Consider the following 24,003-nt stretch of genomic DNA (forward strand, 5'->3'; position numbering starts at 1 on the left):
ATAACATATTTCCCTGACCTCCTCATACCTCCCCTTCTTGTTTTCTGGTTCAAATTATTTGTCCAGCAAATCCTTATCTCCTAGCATTACAGCTAAATAACACCATATTTTCTATCTAACATCTTAAATCATTGAAACTTAAACTTTTTCTTATAAAAAAACCAACCATTTTTCCATATTCTTTTAACCATTACAGCTAGAAACCACTTAAATTCAATCCAACATCATTCAACATTCATTAATATTGCAGTATTTCTGTAAATAGTCCTTAAATTTTTTCCAATCTTCTTCTGCCAACTCTTCTCCCTGGTCACGGATTCTGCCAGTCATTTCTGCCAATCCCATACAGTCCATCAACTTCATCTGCCATTCTTCCAGAGTGGGTAAATCTTGCGTCTTCCAATACTTTGCAATGAGTATTCTTGCTGTTGTTGTAGCATACATAAAGAAAGTTCTATCCTTTTTTGACACCAACTGGCCGACCATGCCCAAGAGAAAGGCCTCTGGTTTCTTAACAAAGGTATATTTAAATACCTTTTTCAATTCATTATAGATCATTTCCCAAAAAGCCTTAATCCTGGGGCACGTCCACCAAAGGTGAAAAAATGTACCTTCCTTCTCTTTACATTTCCACATCAGAGCTGTTTTTCACCAGTGCTGGCAGAGTGCTAGATCTCATGAATCTCCGTTTGTGGAGTAGACGGGAACAATACTAAAGAATATAAAACTGTGTGGAAAAAACGACGACAGTATAAACAGTACAATGAGAATGATCGAAAGACTCGTTTTGTCAGAAGTCTTTTTTATTTAAGTGCTTATTTAAGTATTAATTAGGAAGATTAAGTATTTTTATGTAAGTAAATCTGCTTTTTCTTTTTTCTTCTGTATTCGCTTTTCTTCTTAGTTTTTTTCTCTTTAATTTTCTTTTTGTAAATTCTTTGTACAGTGGTACCTCGGGTTACATACACTTCAGGTTACATACGCTTCAGGTTATAGACTCCGCTAACCCAGAAATAGTACCTCGGGTTAAGAACTTTGCTTCAGGATGAGAACAGAAATTGTGCTCTGGCAGCACGGCGGCAGCAGGAGGCCCCATTAGCTAACGTGGTGCTTCAGGTTAAGAACAGTTTCAGGTTAAGAACAGACCTCCAGAACGAATTAAGTACTTAACCCGAGGTACCACTGTATATGTGTGTAATTTAAATTAATAAAGATTTTTTTTAAAAAAAAATCTCATGAATCTCAGCCCAGTGCTTTATTCAGAAAAGCCACCCTTCCTCTTTCCTTCCTGTGATTTCAAATGTTTTGCTTGATTAAGGTAAAGGTAAAGGTACCCCTGCCCGTACGGGCCAGTCTTGCCAGACTCTAGGGTTGTGCGCCCATCTCACTCAAGAGGCCGGAGGCCAGCACTGTCCGGAGACACTTCCGGGTCACGTGGCCAGCGTGACATCGCTGCTCTGGCGAGCCAGAGCCGCACACGGAAAAGCCGTTTACCTTTCCGCTAGTAAGCGGTCCCTATTTATCTACTTGCACCCGGGGGTGCTTTCGAACTGCTAGGATGGCAGGCGCTGGGACCGAGTAATGGGAGCGCACCCCGCCACAGGGATTCGAACCGCCGACCTTTCGATTGGCAAGCCCTAGGCGCTGAGGCTTTTACCCACAGCGCCACCTGCGCGTCCCTTTTGCTTGATTACTATTTTTTAATTTAAAAAAATTCAAACCTTTTGCTTGCTGCCTTTGCAGATACGGACATGCAGTCTCGCCACTTGGCCTTAAGCAGCCTTTTCACAGAAGCCCTGATGATGATGAATAACGCCAGCGTCGCCACAGCAGAGTCTCTGCGTGTCAGTCTGCGAGGCTGGATCGACGGTGCCGTGCACGGCTTAGGGGTGATGCCTCTCTTAACAGCTGCATGCCAGAGTCTGGCGTCGGTCCGGCACATGGCAGAGACCACGGAAGCCTGCGTCACGGCTTATTTTAACGAAGGTGAGAGAGAGGAACATAGCTGTCAACTGTCCTTTATTTGGCGGGAAAGTCCCTTATCCCAGCACTGAGTCCCGCTGCTGTCCCTTATTGATGATGTCCCTTAAATTTCCCGGGTTTCAAAGGAAGCAGCTCCTCTCCCTCCCTGCCAGCCAGGGAGGAGGGAGGCTCCAACTGGGTTGCATGGCTGCGCTGCTCACCCAATAAGGACTCTAAGAATGACTGGGGGGTGGAGCTTGCATGCCTTGTGCCGATCAAATCGGCCGCGTTGCCTGGGGACTCGCCTTTGCTAAGCGCTTCCCAGCGGAGAGGTGACGGTGGTTTCCCTTGCTGCATCCTCTTTGCTGGGTTGCTGTGCTGTGGGAACCACCTCTTGAGGCTTCGTTTGGCTGCTGGCTGGGCTTTCTGCCTTTGGCTCAGAGGTGCTCAGAAGTTGAACATACCTGTGCTTGGAAAATCCCTTATTTTGGCTCCCTTATTTTCGAGGCTGCTGGTCCCTTATTTTCAAATCTGTAAGTTGACAGCTATGGAGAGGAAGGCTTTTGACTATCCTTCCTCGTGACTCACTGTCGACTCAGGATGGCCCTGCCTGTCTGTCTAGGCATGGTAGTTTGCACCCAGTGAAGCTGTCCTGTTAGCGCAGTGGTTCTCAACCTGTGGGTCCCCAGATGTTGTTGGACTACAACTCCCATCATCCCTGAGCTCTGGCCTTGCTAGCTAGGGGTGATGGGAGTTGTAGTTCAACAACATCTGGGGACCCACAGGTTGAGAAAGGCTGTGTTTAGTGCAAGGACTTCTGCCTTTGTGACGATACCTCATAGAATCATAGAACTGTAGCGTAGGAAAGGACCTGGATTTTGTTGTAAGTGTACAGGTTTCAGCATCCCAAGAACCTAAGTATTTAAACAAAAACCCAAGCTTCTAGTCCTTATGTTCCCAAGATTGTAGCTGGCGCCCATCTGTCTCAGGAGACAATAGAAGAGTATGCCTTTGTGGGTTGAGGTCGAACTGTTGGAAGGCCTGCCGTGGCTGTAGAGACCGATATGGGAGAGACATGTTTTGTTGCAGCTGGGGCAGATGGAGGAGTCTGGTTGTGCTGCTGCAGATGCCCCGTGGCGTTTCTTCTCTCTGCGCTCCTTATGTAGATAAACTTGAAAAATATGGATGTGAAGCAGGCACCTGAGGGGATATTTCACTGCCCGGGGGATGAATCCTCAGTGCTTCACATAATTATTTGTTCCTCCCCCATGGTAGTCAGAATCGGACTAAATTATTCACCTTTTCCCTCCATATTTACCGTATTTTTCGCTCCATAAGACGCACCTAGTTTTTAGAGGGGGAATGCCAGAAAAAAAAAATTCTTTAAAGGGAGCACTGAGCAGAGCCTGTATGCATCCCAGGCTCTGCTCAGCGCTCCCTTTCACGAGCCGCATGGAGCTTGCAGGCTTTTCCCCAAGGAGGGAGAAGGGCAGCCCGTCCTTTAAAGGGAGCGCGGCTCTTGGGGGCTTTTCCGCGAGGTGGGGGAAGAGACTGAGGGGCTGCCCTCTGTCCCTTCCCCCACCTCCCGCAAAAGCCACGCTCCCTTTAAAGAGCGCTCGGAGTGTGTGTGCGACTCTTGGGGGCTTTTCCCCAAGGAGGGAGAAGGGGCTGCCCACACACGCTCCACACGGCTCTTTAAAGGGAGCGCTGAGCAGAGCCTCCCGCCTGCATTCGCTCCATAAGACGCAAACACATTTCCCCTTACTTTTTAGGAGGGAAAAAGTGTGTCTTATGGTGCGAAAAATACGGTAAAATTGTACTGTTTCAAAGAGAGGCGGTTTATTCGGAGTGCGGATTTGACCCTTTTGGGGTGCCATTTGGCGCCGTTCATACCATATTTTGTGCTCCTTTTGCCTCTTTGGGTTCTCTGTCGGAACTCAGGGATATTTACAGATTTAAAGGAACTGCTTTGGAATTAAAGGAACATCTCCGAGCTCTGTCTCATTTAGGTCTTCTGACCACTTTAGCCTAACAGTGCTTCGTCTCCTTCTCTCTCCTCCCATCCCAACTCCCTCTTTGTACAAAGACTCTCCACTCAGCCAGGATTTGGGCTGGGGGCCGATCGTGGCCTCCCTACAGGTCCCCGAACTCACAGCCGAAGACTTCCTGCAGGAGTGCCTTTCGCTGGGCGGCTACCTAACTCTTTACGTCTACGCTCTGCAGCGGTTGAACGCCAAGCAGACTCTGGACAATGAAATGAAAGTGGTGCTGACTTTAAGCAAGTGGCTGGAACAGGTGTTCCCCAGGTACAGACATCCTGTGGTCAGGAGGGAGATGAACTTTAACAGGGAGAAATGTAAAGTATTGCACTAGGGCAAAAAAAATGAGAGGCACAAATACAAGATAGGTGACACCTGGCTTGAGAGCAGTACATGTGAAAAGGATCTAGGAGTCTTGGTTGACCACAAACTTGACACAAGCCAACAGTGTGACGCGGCAGCTAAAAAAGCCAATGCAATTCTGGGCTGCATCAATAGGAGTATAGCATCTAGATCAAGGGAAGTAATAGTGCCACTGTATTCTGCTCTGGTCAGACCTCACCTGGAGTACTGTGTCCAGTTCTGGGCACCACAGTTCAAGAAGGACACTGACAAACTGGAACGTGTCCAGAGGAGGGCAACCAAAATGGTCAAAGGCCTGGAAACAATGCCTTATGAGGAACGGCTAAGGGAGCTGGGCATGTTTAGCCTGGAGAAGAGGAGGTTAAGGGGTGATATGATAGCCATGTTCAAATATATAAAAGGATGTCACATAGAGGAGGGAGAAAGGTTGTTTTCTGCTGCTCCAGAGAAGCGGACACGGAGCAATGGATCCAAACTACAAGAAAGAAGATTCCACCTAAACATTAGGAAGAACTTCCTGACAGTAAGAGCTGTTCGACAGTGGAATTTGCTGCCAAGGAGTGTGGTGGAGTCTCCTTCTTTGGAGGTCTTTAAGCAGAGGCTTGACAACCATATGTCAGGAGTGCTCTGATGGTGTTTCCTGCTTGGCAGGGGGTTGGACTCGATGGCCCTTGGGGTCTATTCCAACTCTGTGATTCTAGGACAGATGTTTGGGGCAGGACTTCTCACCTTGGCTACCGATTGCCAGGCAAATTCTTCTCTTTGGGCCTTCCAAAATGCTCACTGGTAGTCAACGTTCCACAGGGCGGGCGCCACCACCGAGAAGGCCCTCTGCCTGGTTCCCTGTAACCTCACTTCTTGCAGTGAGGGAACTGCCAGAAGGCCCTCAGAGCTGGACCGCAGTGTCCGGACTGAACGATGGGGGTGGAAACACTCCTTCAGGTATGCAGGACCAAAACCGTTTAGCTGTTTGTCTCTTCTCTGAGGCGGATTTAAGGACCCTCTCCAAAATGGGGGCATATCTCTCCCACATCCACCCTGGTTATCTCTGCGAAATGGGGATAATCTTTCCTTACAATACGATACGATAATCTTTACTGTCATTGTCCCATACAGAGCAACGAAATTGAAAAAATCTACATCAGACATTCAAAAACCAACAAGCCTGCTATCCCAGTCATCCCAGCCTGGTTAGCCCCCTAAAAACTCTTATACTCCCACAGAGACTACCTTACACTGCGTTTGAAACCAAAATCACATTTGGATAGAAACTGTTTCTCAGGCGGCTAATCCTAGTTTTTATAACCCTGTACCTTCTTCCAGAGGGACGCGGGTGGCGCTGTGGGTTAAACCACAGAGCCTAGGACTTGCTGATCAGAAGGTTGGTGGTTTGAATTCCCGCAATGGAATGAGCTCCCGTTGCTCAGTCCCTGCTCCTGCCAACCTAGCAGTTCGAAAGCACATCAAAGTGGAAGTAGATAAATAGGTACCGCTCCGGCGGGAAGGTAAATGGCGTTTTCGTGCGCTGCTCTGGTTCGCCAGAAGCGGCTTAGTCATGCTTGACCACACGACCCGGAAGCTGTACACCGGCTCCCTCGGCCAATAAAGCAAGATGAGCGCCGCAACCCCAGAGTCGTCCGCGACTGGACCTAATGGTCAGGGGTCCCTTTACCTTTTTACCTTCTTCCAGAAGGCAGAAGCTGAAAGAGATCATTTCTGGGGTGCGCGCTATCCTGCGCTATCTCTGCAGCTTTCTTATGACACCTGAATGAAACTGGAATGTGGGGAGTGTTTTAAGAGCTTAAATAGCAAGTTATTAACCGCACAAGCTTTAAATCCCCAGAGGGCGACTGGGACGGAGAAAGGATGGACAAGGGAGACTTTTAATCCTGCCTGTGGTTCTGTCAGAATTGCTCCATCATTCAGCTCAGCTGTGAGTGAGGCTGCCAGTCACGCGCTGATGCTTCGCCTTGGAAAGTGTGGCTTTGACAGAGACGGGGTTATTTTTGGAAGCCTTTAAAAAATAGCCAGCAGGGGAAGTTCGCACTCGTGGCTCAGAGCTGTGCGGTTTCTGTTTCTGCAAATTGCAGGGCAGCGATCATGTTTAAAATCCTTGTAGCTAGATCAGAGATGGATGGACTCAGGAAACTGTCTGCCCGCACTCCTGGCTATTCAAAATAATAATAATAATAATAATAATAATAATAATAATAATAATATTTTATTTTTATACCCCACCCATCTGGCTGGGCTTCCCCAGCCACTCTGAGCAGCTTCCAACACAATATTAAAATACAGTAATGCATCAAACATTAAAAGCTTCCCCAAACAGGGCTGCCTTCAGATGTCTTCTAAAAGTCTGGTAGTTGTTTTTCTCTTTGACATCTGGTGGGAGGGAGTTCCACAGGGCGGGTGCCACTACCGAGAAGGCCCTCTGCCTGGTTCCCTATGGTTTGGCTTCTCGCAGTGAGGGAACCTCCAGAAGGCCCTCAGCGCTGGACCTCAGTGCAGTCAGTTGTTTGTGGGGATGCCTCTTCATGTACTTGCATGCAGAAGATCCCGGATTCAACTTCTGACATCTCTAGCACTATCACTGCCTGAAACCTGGGAGAACCATTTAGGTTGAGTCAGCTTCTGCTATTTAAATCAGAACACTGATGACTAGAACCTTGCTTTATTTTTAGGGAAAGGGCCATAGCTCAGTGTCAGAGCACAACTGGAAGGTTTTAGGTTCAATCCCTGACACCTCCAGGTTGAGAGAGACACCTCCCATCTGCCTGCAGGTATATGGCAGATTAAGTTGACGGATTATGCCGAAATGGCAAAAATGAGCAGAAGAATCAGAAATCAGGAAGACCAAAGTTTTAATAAGGAATGGGGGGGATTTCTTTTTTTAAAAAAATCATTTTCATTGATTTTCCAATAAAAAACATCCAATTAATAGATCCAACCATAATAAAGTTAAAATAAAAAACTAAAATAAAAAAGATCAAATTATAGTCCAAATTGTATTTATTAATTTCTCGGAGTGCCCCACGGTCTGGATCTCTGAAGCATATCTCCACATCATAGTCCTGCTTCTCCTAGTTGCTTCCATATTTTCTACAACTTGATTTTGATGCTCCATAATTCTTTGTCCCTGGGTCGGTGATTCTCATTCATGTCTAACATCATATACTTTCATCCGCCAAATACAGCTTTGTTAATATATATTTTTTCCAACTGTCTTTTGATCAGCTCAGCTTCCTCTGATTCCGTTCCAATCTGGGATGTTGTCCAAATCTGTTATCTTTGATGGTGCAGCAACTCATCAATTGTCCAAACCTTCCTTTTGAGCTTTATTAAACCAGTAGGAATGGGAGAAATTTCTAATTTACCTTAAAAACCATTGTAAACAATTAAAATTGTCAGTAGCATTGGAACAATGGTGAATTTTGGATATAAGGAGATGTAAAAGGTTTGGCAGGAGGAAATGATAGGACCCATATCCTGGAACATTGCTGCCTCCAGCTGTAGAGGCTAGTAGCCATAGCTCTCTCCAACTCCATGATTTTCTCTAATCCTCTTTTAAAGTGATCCAAGTTGGCGGCCATTGCTGACTCCTGAGGGAGGGTGTTCCGCAGTTTTATTTTTATTTTTTAAAATAAATTTTATTAGATTTTCCACGGTGATAACACAAACCACAAAGCAAAATGATACACAAAAACAGAAAAAGAAAAAAGAAGAAAGAAAGAGAAAAAAAAGGGGGGGACAATAAACAGATAAACAATAACAACAAACTTTTAATTCTTCACAAATCCAACCTTTTAAACATCTTGGTTGACTTCCTCAAATCCCTCCCTTCTGAGTTTCCTTGTAATTAAAAGTAACAGCTTTCCAATATCATTATTCAACTAAAACAATTTCCAATTATAGTCCATCTTATTCACTTTTCTTAACATTCTAAATCTCATTAATTAATTATAACTTAATTTAATCCAAGGCCTATTTGTTTCTTTCAAGTAATTTCTAATTTTTTATATTACAACATTTATTCAAATAGTCCTTGAATTTCCTCCAGTCCTCTTGAAGCTCCTCTTCTTTCTGGTCGTGGATTCTTCCAGTCAGGTCAACTAGCTCCGAAAAGTCCATCATCTTCATCTGCCAATCTTCCACTGTTGGTAGCTCTTGTGTTTTCCAATTTTTAGCAAGTAATATTCGGGCGGCCATTGTGGGAGTTCCGCAGTTTCAACTGTACGCCGTGGGAAGAAGGACAGTCTTTCTTTGGCATATACCGTATTTTTTGCTCTATAAGACTCACTTTTTCCCTCCCCAAAAGTAAGGGGAAATGTGTGTCTGCGTCTTATGGAGCGAATGCAGGCTGCACAGCTATCCCAGAAGCCAGAACAGCAAGAGGGATCACTGCTTTCACTGTGCAGCGATCCCTCTTGCTGTTCTGGCTTCTGAGATTCAGAATTTCCCCCCCTCTTGTTTTCCTCCTCCAAAAACTAGGTGCGTCTTGTGGTCTGGTGCGTCTTATAGAGCGAAAAACGTACTTCTCGCAAGAGGGATGGCAGCTAACGGGAAGTAACACTGGGGTAACGGGCAGTTTCTAATGGTGTCTGGTTTTGTCTGTGTCTCTCCCCCCCCTTCCCTGTCCCCCCCCCAAATCCTCACAATTCCCCCCGAAAGCTCCACCAAGGACGAAGCAAAGCTGTTCCTTTGGTGGCACAAAATCCTGCAGCTCTGCCTCCTCCAAGTAGACCAGGACGATGCCATCCTGATGGAGTCGGTCGTCCGCATCCTGATGTCTCTGCAAGGCAGGCAGAACCTCCTGGCCGAAGAGAGGCTCACCTCTGGGATCCTGGGTGCTCTAGGGCTGGGCAGGAAGTCTCCTTTGTCAAACAGGTGAAAATGGGTTTTTGTTGTTGTTATGATGATGAAGGAAGGTAAAGGTAAAGGGACCCCTGACCATTAGGTCCAGTCGTGACCGACTCTGGGGTTGCGGCACTCATCTCGCTCTATGGGCTGAGGGAGCCGGCGTTTGTCCACAGACAGCTTCCAGGTCATGTGGCCAGTTCGAATCCCCGCGACAGTGTGAGCTCCCGTTGCTCGGTCCCAGCTCCTGCCAACCTAGCAGTTCAAAAGCACGTCAAAGTGCAAGTAGATAAATAGGTACCGCTCCAGCGGGAAGGTAAGCAGCGTTTCCGTGCGCTGCTCTGGTTCGCCAGAAGCAGCTTAGTCATGCTGGCCACATGACCCAGAAGCTGTACGCCGGCTCCCTCGGCCAATAAAGCGAGATGAGCGCCACAACCTCAGAGTCTGTCACGACTGGACCTAATGGTCAGGGGTCCCTTTACTTTTATCTTTTTTTTTTAAAAATAAATTTTATTAATTTTCCATAAATAAAAAAACAAAAAACACAACAAAAACATAAACAAACATAAAATGGACCTCCCCATACCACCCCTTTTCTGCATCCTTGTTTCAAATTTTTCCAGCAACCCTTTAGTCATGAACATATTTTACTCATTTCATATATTGACTTCCTTAACTTGTTAGTAACAGCTGTAGTTCTTTGTTTCTTATCTCTCTGACCCTTAATTTTCATCCAAATTACAACAGTTTTTAAGATATGTTTTAAATTTGTTCTAATCTTCTTCCACCGCCTCCTTCCCCCGGTCTCGAATTCTGCCAGCCATCTCTGCCAGTCCCATGTAATCGATCACCTTCGTCTGCCATTCTTCCAACGTGGGTAGTTCTAGGGGTCCCTTTACTTTTATCTTGCCCTCTCCTCTCTCCTGCCTCCCTTCTTATCCTCACCATAACCCTTCCAGTAGGTTAGGATGAGAGAGATTGGCAATGATTGTGCAGAGACGTAATGCAGGGCAAAAATAAAGCTGGGCCAGAACTGCGTGTTTTTAGGTGGAACTTGTAGAGAAAGAGCTGTGTGTGTGTGTGTGTGTGTGTGTGTGTGTGTGTGTGTGTGTGTTTCTCTGTTTTCAACGGAGAGAGGAGCTCCTTGCCAACTCCCTTCCCTCTTCATGTTCTTGTTGAAGGTTCCGTGTCGCTGCCCGAAGCATGTCCGCCTTCCTGCTGGTGCAGATTCCGGTGGAGAACCAGATCCGCTTGAGGCCTGGCGTGGAACTGCACCCCTCTGCCAAAGCTCAGCAGGTAGATTGGATGCATCCTGAGTGGTTTAATCTGGTGCCTGTATCAAGAATGCTCTTTGTGCCCCTTGGTGGATGCAGGGTCCTTAAGGTCCATAAATAGCGACACCATAGAGGTCCTGGGCCCTAAGGAAGTCAGATTAGCCTCAACCAGAGCCAGGGCCTTTTTAACACTGGCCCCAGTCTGGTGGAACGCTGTGTCTCATGAGACCAGGGCCCTGCAAGATCTGATTTCTTTCCGCAGGGCCTGTAAGACAGAGTTGTTCCACCTGGCCTTTGGCTTGGAATCAACTTGATTCCCTCCCCCTCTTCTTTTTTCCTTTCTCCTCCTGTGATGGAACTCCTATTTGGGGACTTCCCTGGCTTTTTTCTGGCCCATGTAGGACCAGTCTGGATAGTTGGCCTTGGTGAAGATTTGACGTTTTCATCCCCAAAAAAGTTTTTGATTTGAGTTTCCATTGAAATGAGGCTGTATTTTAATGTTTGAATGTTGTTTTTTAATCTTGTTTTTAAGTTGTATTTAAATCAATTTGCTTTTATATCGGGTGTTAGCCGCCCTGAGCCTGGTCTTGGCTGGGGAGGGGGGGGTATAAATAATAATAATAATAATAATAATAATAATAATAATAATAATAATAATAATAATTAATAGCTCGTTTCCATCTTTGCAGGCTCTGAGTGCTCTCGATTCCATGACTTCAAACAAACAGTACGCAGAATACCAGGAGCAGATCTCCCAAGCCTCCCAGTTTGTCAGGGACTCCTGCCGCTGCCTTCGCGATGGGCCGAACCTTCTGGCTATCCTCGTCAACACTTTGTACCCGGAAGTGCATTACTTGGACGCCATACGGTAGCAGCAAGCGAGGGGAGGTGGCCTCATCCTGCCCCGCATTGCAATCGTGGATTATCTTCAGTTTACAGTCGGCGGTGACGTTGCACAAGTAGCTGCCATTCACAGGGTTTCACTTTGTCAAAGTGGTGGAAGAGAGAGAGAGAGGGCAAAGATTAGGTAGACTGGTTTGAAAGCCAGCTTGGAGGTTTCCGTAGCTGGGCTTTAACACCTGCACAAATCTCTCTCGCGTTTCTGCCAAGCCAAAACACTTCTCTGGCTTTTCTTTGTTTTAATACAGTCTTAACGGCGTGGTTCAGGGCTTTGCGGGGCTCTGGTTTGATTTTTCCATGGACTTTACAAAGACCTCCGTTCTGGATTGTGCTTGAAGACTGTTAAGTGACTTGAGTGCTTCACCATTTTGGAAATAACACAGGGTTTGTTTGCCCCAGCACTAACTTGGTTTTGCTTTCTGTGCCTTTTCTTCTTTCTTTGTTTGGCTGACTGTGAAATTCGTGGGCCAGTCGGGACTCACTGGTCGTCACCTAATCAGGATTTTGGACCATCTCCCTCACCACCCCGCTGCTCTTGCTTAATTTGCCTCCATCTACTTGTCCTCAATGCTTCTGATGTGTGATAAAAATGGAAGCTAGTGAGGCAAACCTCCTGCATCTTTGCCCAGCCAAATTGACAGAAGCTGAATTCATTTCTTTAAGGGTTCTGGGGAAAGAGAGAGAGTCTCCTGCGTCACTTCCTTATGTGCATGGAACAAGCTATCCCTTTCATACTTCTTTTTATTATAAGGCAGTAAAAGGAGCAAAGAAGAACAAAAATTTCGTTGGATTTCAGTAGCATGGAGAAGACAGCAGCGTCCTTATTACTGGAGTGTTCTTAAGAGTTTAATTAGGAAAATTATGGTTTTCTTGTAATGGTACGACGGACCATCGACGCTGGCGGGGGAGAAAGCCTGCAAAGTGCCCAGGATTCCTGGAGCAGATACAACTCACAAGCTGGCTACCCTATCCTTAAAACACATCATTTGAATAGCTTGGATTCTTTCTGTCAATACAGCAAAGCAAGTTTGATTTCTCCCCACCCAACACCTTTTCCCTAAGCTGAGGTCACTAACCTGTGGTCCTACACGGAGAGATAAGCTTTATAGTAATCAGTTGAACATTTACTGCTGAATGTCCTAAGGAAGAGTCCGTGGAGCCTTTTTGTGAGGCTCGGATGACACTCCAGAATGGTCTGTCCAAATCTTGCAATATACAGAGTACAGCTGGGGTTGTGTGTGTGTGTGTGTGCCCTTTATTTACCTGTGTGTATACGACGTGCCTCTCAAGCTGTGTTTCCTGGCTTACTGATTTGTTCAGTTGCTGTTGCTTTATTTGAGTGAGTTTGCTAAGGTTGTCCCCCTTCCTTTTGAGAAAAAAAAGAGAGATATTGATCACCTCCGCACACACTCTTGGTGCAACTCGCTATGCCTGGCATAGCCCATGGGGTGCCCTGCAGATGTTGCTGAACTCTCCACCCCCATTGGCCCCAACCACCATGGCCGGTGGCCACAGAGAATGGGAATTAAAATCCAGCATCATCAGGGGGCCAAGATGCTCAGTTCATTTCAATGGGCTGGCTCGCAACTGTCTTTTGAGTCTCATTGAAATGCACTTGGACGGTGAAGCTGCTATGCTTTGGAAACAGGCCTTTCAATATATATATATATATATCTATATTTTTTTCTGGGATTTCATTTGCTCAAATATAGATTCCATCAGACACTTCAGGCACATTCTGTGCATCTCTTGGGAATCACCCCCGCCCCCTTTTTGGGTTTAAAGATGCTTTTCCTTTCTGAGCTCATCAGTAAAAACAAAACCCAAGAGCGCAATTCTGTTTGAATGTGTACCTTCCTATTCATGCCTTTAGCTCCACTTGGCAGGCAAGGTTTTCTCCTAACTTTTCAGCGTCTCGCACCGGCAAATGATATTGTAGCGTTTGCCTTCAGCTAACGATTTCTGAAACTGCAAATCCCACCGTCTTTCCTTGCGAAATTGCCAAATTATGCCAAATAAGGTCCTTATGCAGAACTCACGTTGTGGATTGAGCTTCCAGATATAGGACAAGGCATCTTGCCCCTGTGGTGCACTGGTAATGAAATATCACTGCTTGGGTGGGACTTCATGTTTAGAGGACCTCACAACTGGAAGAATTATTATTGCTGCTTTTTAGAGAGAGAGAAGAGGGAGAACAGAAGCCTTCTGAGATGTTTCTTTTCCTCCCCCTCAGCTCAGAATTAATAAATTTATATTAAAAAAACGAAGACTGTGAAAAGGCAGAAACTATTATGTGTGCATCGGGCAGGATAGTTCTGATATGGGAGCTATTGTTTTGCCTGTGGTTTTGACAGGACGTGTGTTTATAGTTGTTTGTGTCTGCAAGGACCATGTGAAATAAAACAGTGAGAAACACTAGAATGATGATGGAGACTCATATTGGGGATAGGCTGTTTTGTCAGTTGGGGTACCAGTTCCGGGGTTTGTGTTGACTGGGCAGTGGGATTCTCTTCCCTTCATGCGAGGCTGGTTGAACATTTGAGGCAGGACCCTTGGCAAAATATTTTATTACGCTTATAGTTCACCTTCCATCCAGGAAGAAAGCCAGGGCAGAAAAATCACGTGATCTCCATACTGGTGCCCATCCAGGCATTGGCCAGCCTTAGCTTCATCAAGATAGGGATTTCGTTTGCCTTCAGACCAGACCTCCTGAGATTGACTGAAGGAACCCTTCACCTCACAAATTCAGGGTGGTCTGCAAAGCAAAGCACTTTGGCTGATGGGTGATGGACAGCTACGTGGCCATGCCAGTGCAAGCTTGCTGCTGTTGATGTTTATTTAATTCATTAGGCGGCCGCGGCCCAAAAAGCAACTTACAACATGTTTGAAAGCACATACTCTGGTTTCTCTTCAGATCGTATACAAACCATTCGCCTTTTACTGAAAGCACAAGCAGAGAGGCATTATGGTGTAAACACATTAACACAAAACCACTTTCAGTTCATAAAAAAAAACCATACAAAGCAAAGCAAGCCTCAACAATGCTAGCAGAAAGATTCAGCGGCACAATTTTAACAGCAACAAACAACGTCCTGGCCCATCAAGATGTTCCATCGCAAGGGAGTTGCAAGTTTTTATCCACTCCTGTCATTTTGCATCATAACATCTGTGAGTGATAACGCTCTGGGTGGGATCTCTGCTTCGCTGCATGAAACGGCCTGAGTGCCACATAGCTGAGGATCTTTTGACACATGTGCACTACATTGTTTTAGTTCTTTGTGCATGTACTGCTTAATGCACAGATGTCTTTCTTCTATCTCTTTCACTCGGGCAGGCTTTGACTTATGGAGTTGATCCTGCGGTTGAGGTTTTCGTATGGAGAATCTTGCATGGCTTGCCTGCCGGTGAAAAGTGTCAACAACATAAGTTCCAAGAATCGGGAAGCAGGCCATGGCAGAAAGCGATTATTTTTATTTATTTTAATACAATTTATATAACAATCTTTTTTTTAAAAAACCCAAACACTTTTAGGTCGTTTACAACAAAGAAAGCCCAACTGCTTAAAAATCCATTTGACTCCCCGCTATTTTTATGTCCTGTTTAGCAACCCTGTGGATTCTACTCCAAAATAATCGAATTTTACTCCAAAAACTGAATTTAATGGACTTCTGGGTTGCAAGTTAATTCCCCAATGGAAAAAGGCAGTGAGCTTTGGCTGGATCATGCCTGAAAGGTTTTAATCAGTGAAAGGTGTTGCCATGAAAACAACCACTTTGATTCATCCAGATCAGTGAATTGGTGACGCTTGCTTCCTGTGGTGCCAAGGTTTTGTCTAATCCTGTGTTTCCCAAACTTGGGTCTCCAGCTGTTTTTGGACCACAAATCTCATCATCCCTCACCACTGGTCCTTCTAGCTAGGAATGGTGGGAGTTGTAGCTGAAGACCAAAGTTTGGGAAACTGCTGGGTGAGGGAACCTGTGGCACTCTAGATGTTCCTGGACTCCCCCAGTCCAATTTACTGTGGCCAGTGGTCACGAATGGCGGGAGCTGCAACTTCAGGAAGGCCATAGGTTCCTCACTCCTGTTTTCAAACCACCTGCGGCAAGAGACAGGGAACTGGGGCAGGGCTGCGGCTCAGAAGGAGCACATCTGCCTTGCATGCAAGAAGGTCTCAGGATCAGTCCCCAAGTAAGGCTAGGAGAGAGACTGGGTCTCAGACCACAAATAGCTGCTGCCAGATGGACTGGTGGATCTGATTCATCATAAGGCAGATTCCTACGTCAATTACCGTATTTTTTGCTCTATAAGACTCACTTTTTCCCTCCTAAAAAGTAAGGGGAAATGTGTGTGCGTCTTATGGAGCGAATGCAGGCTGCGCAGCTATCCCAGAAGCCAGAACAGCAAGAGGGTTTGCTGCTTTCGCTGCGCAGTGATCCCTCTTGCTGTTCTGGCTTCTGAGATTCAGAATATTTTTTCTCTTGTTTTCCTCCTCCAAAAACTAGGTGCGTCTTATGGTCTGGTGCGTCTTATAGAGCGAAAAAATACGGTATGTCCTTAGAGCTGAGAGTAGTTGGGAAGAACGCTCTTTTCAATTTCATCTCCCGCAAACAGATTTGGCAAAGCTCTGTTTCTAAATTCCGCCAAACCTGGGTTTCCGCAGCAGAAACGAAGAAGCATTACAGGGAACAACGTGATACGTCTCTCACTGCTTCCAGCTCTCTCAAAGGCCCTCTGTCTCTGCCATTTTGTGTAGCGGCAACTGCTAACCCTCTCATTTTTAAAAAAATAAATGGGTGTGTTTGTGTGCTCATGCCAGACAATGAAAGAAAGTGGGCATCTTGAAATGTAGGCCATCAGTTGGCCAAAGGCAGAGATATGGAAGAGCACCTCTGCTCTCAGGTGCTGCTTGTGGTCTTCGTTGGTTTACTGTGAGAACTGACCTCGATGGGCTACTCGGCTATTGGAACAGGGCTGTTCTTATGTTCTTATAATTGCAATCTAAATTAAGCGGGTCGGAGGGAAACTGCTAAGTCATGGTTGAAAACCGCTGACTCTTCTTCTCGGCCCAGATTCTCCAATATTCTGCACTTTGAAGTTGGGCAGAAACAAAGTTGAAAGGTGATGTGTCTGCTAATGGTTCAGAAATGATTCTCTCTCTCTCTGTGTATGTGTGTGTGTGCTTTTGTTGATGGGTGGAATGAATAAGAGTGGAATGTCCTAATTTGGCATAATTCCTTCCTCGCCAGGAAAAATAATGACCAGGAAACAGGTGATGGAAAAGCTCTTCTTTGCCAGAGGCTTTGCAAGTCATAATGGGCAGTACTGGGCTAGATGCTCAAATGGTCTGTCTGACCTATTTAAAAGGTAGCATCTTCTATTCCACGGATCTTTACCCCACTCTCCCACCCTGGCCTCGGTCCAGTATATCTGAAGGAGCGACTCCACCTCCATCGTTCTGCCCGGACACTAAGGTCCAGCGCCGAGGGCCTTCTGGCGGTTCCCTCATTGTGAGAAGCCAAGTTACAGGGAAACAGGCAGAGGGCCTTCTCGGTTGTGGCGCCCACCCTGTGGAACTCCCTCCCACCAGATGTCAAAGAGAACAACAACTACCAAACTTAGAAGACATCTGAAGGCAGCCCTGTTTAGGGAAGCTTTTAATGTTTGATGTATTACAGTATTTTAATTTTTTTTGTTGGAAGCCACCCAGAATGGCTGGGGAAGCCCAGCCAGAAGGGCGGGGTATAAATAATAAATTATGATGATGATGATGATGTGTTCACGTCCTGCAGTAGTTCCTTATGACAAAAACTCTTTAAAAAACAGCTCATGCTGTTTAGTGGCTATTCATGCACTTCTGAGAGTTGGGCTGAGATTCCACTTCTACTGTACATTTTGCCAGATAAAAAATGTGAAAGACCTACCAGAGCACTGTACAGTTTTGTATGCCAGCTGGTGGGAGGCAGAGGGAGCAGGCGGTATGTCGCAGCGCTCTGTCAACTAAGAACAAGCCTGCATGTGGAAATCCAGTGTATCGGGAAGGCCAGCATATTGGGAATTGGCACGATGGCCCAAGCAAGCCCATGAAACCCTTCCTATAGTTCAGGCTTCTTCAAACTCAGCCCTCCAGATGTTTTTGGCCTACAACTCCCATGATCCTTAGCTAGCAGGACCAGTAGTCAGGGATGATAGGAATTGTAGTCTCAAAACATCTGGAGGGCCGAGTTTGAGGAAGCCTGTTCTAGCTTCTGGCACCCACCCAGACCTGCTGACCCAATTTGAAGCTGAGATGTAAGAATTTCTTACCGTGATAGGCTGGTTGGAGCCATCAAGTTGTCTGTGATTTGATGCAAGAGACAAAAAATAAAGAGAAAGGTGTATCAGTTTTCTTACTGCATTGAAGAAGAAGAAGAGGAGTAGGAGTAGGAGTTTGCGTTTGGATTTGATAAAACACTTTATCACTACCTTAAGGAGTCTCAAAACGGCTAACATTCTCCTTTCCCTTCCTCCCCCACAACAAACACTCTGTGAGGTGAGTGAGGCTGAGAGACTTCAGAGAAGTGCCACTAGCCCAAGGTCACCCAGCAGCTGCATGTGGAGGAGCAGGGAATTGAACCCGGTTCACCAGATTATGAGTCCACTGCTCTTAACCACTACACCACACTGGCTCTGTTGTGTAATGTTCAAGTGAGCAAATACTGGAGAGCCAGCAAAAGCCCAAGTCCTTGATAGACCAAGACCTGGTTCTTACTGAACCTGTGTCTGGACCTGTGTCTGGGCCATAGTATTTCAAGCTGCTTGTGGGGGTCGGCAGATTGAATGCTCCTCTGCACAAAGGTTCCCTGCATGTAGAAAACTAGATGTCAGGACGAGGGCTCCCTCCCTCTTTGTAGCCTAGTCTTCTCCTTGACATGCCAGTTGTCCATGCACAGGGATAGCTTCATCATTGAGGAGCTCAGTGTTCCTTTGTACAGCTCAACCTTCCCCCAACATGGTTCACTCCACCTGGTGTTGAACTCTCCAGCATCCATTGTCTCTGACCATTAGCCATGCTGGCTGGGGCTGATGGGAAATGGAGTCCCACAAGGTCTGGAATTCACACCCTGCAGGCTGCTTCTGCAGCTATGCTTGCAGCAAAGATTTCCTGCATGTCGAATTTTAGACCATAAGCTCCTCAGGACAAGGGCTTGACCTTCTGTATGCTAAATTAGGGTTTTCCCAAACTTGGGTCTCCAGCCATTTTGGGACTACAATTCCCATCATCCCTCTGGTCCTACTAGCTAGGGATGATGGGAGCTGTAGTCCAACAACAGCTGGAGATCCAAGTTTGTGAAACTCTGTTCTAAAGCATTGGTCTTCAGCTGGCCTGATCTTAAATGGGTCCTAACAGCAGCAGCACACATCTTTTGAATATAGTGCAATTTTTTTAAAAAAAGAAATTGTGCCTAAATGCATTTATGGGTTAAAAATGATCAATATGATCAAGTTGACGACATAAAACACCATGCATGCTGATGGTGCAAATATATAAAAACCAGTGCTTCCTCTGCAAATCCAGGCTGCAAAATTGGAATGTGAAACCGGATCTAGATTTTCATCCCCTTTGGTTTCTCAATGAATACCCCTGCTGTTCCTGCTGCTGCTGCTGCTGCTACTACTACTACTACTACTAATTAAAAAAATATATAAAAAATTATACCCCGCCCTCCACGGCCAGAGCTGGGCTCAGGGCAGCTAACACCAGAAAAATTACAGTAAAAGCATAATAGGGAAAAGAAAAAAAAATTAAAAATACAGGTTAAAAATACAATTTAAAATGCTGCCTCATTTTAAAAGTAGCCGATAGATCAAGACCATAAGGGGAGGGAAACCTAAGGGTCAGATTGAGTCCAAACCAAAGGCCAAGACAGCTCTGTCTTGCAGGCCCTGTGGAAAGATTTCAAGTCCCGCAGGGCCCTAGTCTCTTGTGACAGAGCGTTCCACCAAGTCGGGGCCAGTACTGAAAAGGCCCTGGCCCTAGTTGAGACCAATCTAACCACCTTGCGACTTGGGACCTCCAAATTGTTGTCATTTGTGGACCTTAAGGTCCTCCGCGGGGCATACCAGGAGAGGCGGTCCTGTAGGTTTCATTTAAGGAAACTTTGCTGCAGGCACACAGTGTGTGGCTCTTAACTTGCCCAGGTGATGCAAGTAGAAATTATCCCCGTCTATTAATGAACACCTGCCCAGACCTGGGACCTCCAAAATGTTGCCATTTGTGGACCTTAAGGTCCACCGTGGGGCATACCAGGAGAGGCGCTATTGCTTTGTTTAATTAGGAAGCATCTCTAAGTGATTGACAACGCAACAGAAACATGCACCTACCTCTCTTCCAGAAAGCGCCAAACCCCAGTATCGCTACTAGCGCCAGCATCTTAATCCCCAAGGCAGCAAACAAGAGGACCAGGACCCAGGAGCTGCCCCCAGCTCTGAATTTGTAGAAATATACAGCCCCCTCTGCTCTTCCCAAGCTGTTAACAGCTGTGCAGGTGTATTTCCCATCGTGCGTCAGGCGTTGAAGCTCCTTGGTTATCTGGTGGGCCGTAGTTGAAGCCGAGGTGATGTTGTCGGAGGGAGGACCGGCCCATGTCAGGGTGGGCAGAGGCTCCCCTTCGGCTGTGCACTTTGCGTGGAAAGCGTGGTCCTGGCTGGTCTGGACCGAGATGTTAACGATCCTGGGCGGAGCTGCAGAAAGTCCCGAAATATGAACACAATGCAAATACAGTGGTACCTTGGTTTAAGAACAGCTTAATTTATGAACTAATAATAATAATAATAATAATAATAATAATAATAATAATAATAATAAATTTATTATTTATACCCTGCCCATTTGGCTGGGCTTCCCCAGCCCCCCGGGCGGCTTTCAACAAAATATTAAAATACTGTAATGCATGCGGGACATGTTCTGCTTCCAAGGCAAATTTCCCAAACCAAAACATCTACTTTTGGGTTTGCAGCATTCAAAGTGTTGGTGCCCTAAACGGCCTCAGTCCTGTATACTTGAAGGAGCGTCTCCACCCCCATCGTTCAGCCCGGACACTGAGGTCCAGCTCCAAGGGCCTTCTGGCGGCTCCCTCATTGTGAGAAGTGAGGTTACAGGGAACCAGGCAGAGGGCCTTCTCGGTAGTGGCGCCCACCCTGTGGAACACCCTCCCTTCAGATGTGAAGGAAATAAGCAGCTATCTTATCTTTAAAAGACATCTGAAGGCAGCCCTGTTTAGCGAAGTTTTTAATATTTAATGCTGTATTGTTTTTAACTCTTGATTGGGAGCCGCCCAGAGTGGCTGGGGAGACTCAGCCAGATGGGTGGGGTATAAATAATAAATTATTATTATTATTTTTATTATTATTACCATCCTGCCTTTCACTCAGTTTAGGACCCGTCCTGCTTACCACAAAGCAGGGCAGTCGCTGCCAAGGCTGCTTCTTTCGTATTGCCCTCCTCCCGCGCCCCAAAATGGGCAGGTGAATGGGCAGAGGCAGGACGTTGAACAGGAACAGAGGCAATAGACTGTGGACGCCTCTCCTGGGTTAGGAACTCACTCAGCCCCAACCTCTATGCCAACCTTTCACACTGGCCATCCATTTCCAGCTCTGCCCCCTTCCCTCTCTATTGGATCTGAAGTTCCTCTCACCTATGAGATGGAGCCTAAGTCCCACCCTGCTCTCATACTTGTCGTGGAAATCCCCGGAGAACTCGACCCGGCAGAAGTATCTGTTCTTGTCGTTCCACGTCAGGCTGTTGATCTGGAGCGAGAGGTTGTTCTGCCTCGGGTTCCCCAAGAGCTTGTATCTGCCCTCCGAGCCGACGGTGGTTTTGCAGGGGTCGCTTGAGCTGTGGGAAACGCACTTGAAAACAACGGCCCCGTTGAAAGGCTCCTTGACCCGCCAAATGGCTGTCAGGGTCTGGTCGTTGGTGTTCTGTGGGTGTGTGAATGTGCAGGGCAAGGCAACTGCCTTGCCGATTTCGCCGGTTACCTCTGACGGGATGTGCATGGACCAGCCTTTGGAAGAAACACCTGGAAGGGAAAGCATTGATGATCTTTAGTTAACCAAGAAAACCCCACACCGGTTCCTACCCTGTCTGACCCAAACTCCGCCGTATCAAGCAGTTGGTCCCTTACCTTTCTCGCCCTGATCTGGCCACAGTGATCCATGTGGTGGTCACCTCCAGGCTTAATTATTGTAACTCGCTCTACGCGGGGCTGCCCTTGAAGCTGACCCAGAAACTCCAGTGTGTGCAGAATGCGAGGCTCCTTACAGGGTTCTTGCCGTGGGATCACATTCATCCAGTGCTTTACCAACTGCACTGGCTCCCGGTAGAGTACAGGGTCAGGTTTAAGGTGCTGGTTTTGACCTTTAAAGCCCTATGTGGCCTAGTACCCACGTACCTACGGGACTGCATCTCCTGGTTTGCCCTGCGGAGGACCTTAAGGTCCACAAATAACAACATTTTGGAGGTCCCAAGTCACAAGGTGGTGAGATTGGCCTCAACTAGGGCCAGGGCCTTTTCAGTACTGGCCCCGACTTGGTGGAATGCTCTGTCACAAGAGACTAGGGCCCTGCGGACCTGAGATCTTTCCACTTGGCCTGCAAGACAGAGCTGTTCCGCCTGGCCTTTGGTTTGGGCTCACTCTGACCCTTATGTTTCCTTCCCCTTATGGTTTTGATCTATGGGCTATTATTAAAATGAGGCTGCATTTTAAATTGCATTTTAACCTGTATTTTAAACCCCCCCCCCATTATGTTTTTACTGTAATTTTACTGGTGTTAGCCGCCCTGAGCCTGGCTCTGGGCGGGTATAAATAAAATATTATTATTATTATTATTATTATTATTATTATTATTATTATTATTATTATTATATTTTTGAGTGCACAACGGAAAGAGGAACTTGAGAATGTGACCAAATAACTGTTTGCAAAGGGATTATCTCATACAGGGATGGTTGTAAGGGAGCCAGCAATGACAACAGTTCTCGTTGACATGGCAGGCAGAGTTCAGGGCAAGGCTCAAATTACAGAGGGGTTGAGGCAGAGCATAATAGAATAACAGAATTATAGAGTTGGAAGGGACCTTGATGCTTGTCTTGCAAGAATGGCTGGCTCCTTTAGCTGGTATTTTTTTAGGAAGGTTACAATAAACATGGTTTGTCAGAAATTGGGGGAGGAGAGTGTGGGGTTGGGACTTGTGGATTAAAAAGAAGCAGCAGCTAGGATATTCACAAGCTGTGTGCAGTTGCACAGATCCCCTTTGCTTTCACTTCTCAGCGCCCTTTGAGTGTGCAAGGAATCAAACCCGGAAGCTGCAGTCAGCTATGGCTTCCCATTACGTGAAAACCAAGAAACCATGGTTATGGGTTTCCGAACAAGTGAGGCTATGAAGCCACGGTACACAATGGATTGTGTGAATGCTGTTGCATTCTGTCTAAGGCAGAGTAACAGCAGACGAAGAGTGTTGGTGGAGCAGGCCAAAGACCCATCACAGTCCATCATTCTGTTGCCACGGTGACCAGCCAGATGCCTGCAGGAAGTCTGAAAGGAGGACCTGATCCCAACAACGCCCCATCTGTGATTCCCAGCAGTTGTTATTCAGAGGAAACACTGCTTCAACAGGAAAAACATAGTCAAGAGGACCAGGAGCCATTGATAGAGCTCCATTGGCTACCAATAAGTTTTTGATCAAGACCTGCAACGTCTTGGGTTTTGCCCTCCATTCTGTCCCACAGGGAATTGGGCAATTCCAAGAACAACATAAGGACGAGAGGGGGGAGGTTTTGTCAAAGCAAAACTCACCTTTCTTAAGAAAGCAAAGCAGACATGCGAGCAAGAAGCTAGTGCCTTCCATCTTCTGGGCTTGCTCCACTGAGAAGCTCGTTTGCTGATCTGATCAGATCCACTCTTTGTTTGCTGTTGGGTAAAATGCTGAAGCAGTGATTCCGCTCTGCAGAATGAATGTGACTGGACTTCCCTTATCCTGGAAAATATGCGTCGTTCACATGGCTGGCCAGCTGATGAGTCTTCTTGCTAGCCATGCTGGGATGAGTGTAAAAGCCACCGCAGAGAAAAGCCATTGGGTTCTTCCTCTCCCAACCCTTCCCCCCCCCCTTCTATTTAACCTGGGTGAAGGCAGGGGATAAAATGACTTGGGTAAACTAGTGCTGTGCTGAAAATCTCTCTCTTAAAAAACCCCAAACTCTTCATCAATTAATGAGAAAATTAATGAGAAAGTACATTGCATACATGAAAGGGCTGCGGGTGGCGCTGTGGGTTAAACCACAGAGCCTAGGGCTTGCCAATCAGAAGGTCGTCGGTTCAAATCCCCGCGACGGGTGAGCTCCCGTTGCTCAGTCCCTGCTCCTGCCAACCTAGCAGTTCGAAAGCACGTCAAAGTGCAAGTAGATAAATAGGTACTGCTCTGGCAGGAAGGTAAACAGCATTTCCGTGCGCTGCTCTGGTTCACCAGAAGTGGATTAGTCATGCTGGCCACATGACCTGGAAGCTGTATGCCGGCTCCCTCGGCCAGTAAAGCGAGATGAGCACCGCAACCCCAGAGTCGGCCATGACTGG

General features: G+C 46.5%; 2 protein-coding genes across 4 annotated transcripts in view; one reads left to right on the forward strand and one right to left on the reverse strand.

The window, feature by feature from the left end:
- Positions 1-13,816, forward strand: part of EPG5 (ectopic P-granules 5 autophagy tethering factor) — a 78,937-nt gene extending 65,121 nt beyond the window's left edge. Inside the window, exons 40-44 of one of the 3 annotated variants that reach the window (XM_077936510.1) lie at positions 1,744-1,986; positions 4,049-4,268; positions 9,036-9,251; positions 10,403-10,517; positions 11,185-13,816. In XM_077936510.1, coding sequence (XP_077792636.1) covers positions 1,744-1,986; positions 4,049-4,268; positions 9,036-9,251; positions 10,403-10,517; positions 11,185-11,367 — 977 coding nt within the window. In that variant the 3' untranslated portion in view covers positions 11,368-13,816. The remainder of the gene's footprint in view (positions 1-1,743; positions 1,987-4,048; positions 4,269-9,035; positions 9,252-10,402; positions 10,518-11,184) is intronic. The other 2 variants (XM_077936511.1, XM_077936512.1) reach the window with 2 other exon arrangements.
- A 281-nt stretch (positions 13,817-14,097) lies between these two features.
- Positions 14,098-23,760, reverse strand: SIGLEC15 (sialic acid binding Ig like lectin 15). The gene is made up of 5 exons (XM_077936513.1): positions 23,230-23,760; positions 21,070-21,453; positions 19,757-20,116; positions 17,699-17,729; positions 14,098-14,793 (listed from the first exon to the last, which is right to left on the reverse strand). The coding sequence occupies exons 1-5, from the start codon at positions 23,279-23,281 to the stop codon at positions 14,718-14,720; spliced, it is 903 nt and encodes a 300-aa protein (XP_077792639.1). The 5' UTR covers positions 23,282-23,760; the 3' UTR covers positions 14,098-14,717.
- Between the last annotated feature and the right edge of the window lie 243 nt (positions 23,761-24,003).

Source organism: Podarcis muralis, chromosome 11 (genome assembly GCF_964188315.1).
Source record: "Podarcis muralis chromosome 11, rPodMur119.hap1.1, whole genome shotgun sequence".
Lineage (NCBI taxonomy): Eukaryota > Metazoa > Chordata > Lepidosauria > Squamata > Lacertidae > Podarcis > Podarcis muralis.

What these genes read in the sequence shown, in the direction of transcription:
- SIGLEC15 (XM_077936513.1), bottom strand. Translation starts at nt 23,281, where the DNA reads ATGGAAGGCACTAGCTTCTTGCTCGCATGTCTGCTTTGCTTTCTTAAG. An exon ending in GCTTTGCTTTCTTAAGAAAG is followed by an intron (nt 21,454 to 23,229) that starts GTGAGTTTTGCT and finishes TTTCCCTTCCAG; the next exon opens with GTGTTTCTTCCAAAGGCTGG. An exon ending in TGGCGCTTTCTGGAAGAGAG is followed by an intron (nt 17,730 to 19,756) that starts GTAGGTGCATGT and finishes ATCAAATCACAG; the next exon opens with ACAACTTGATGGCTCCAACC.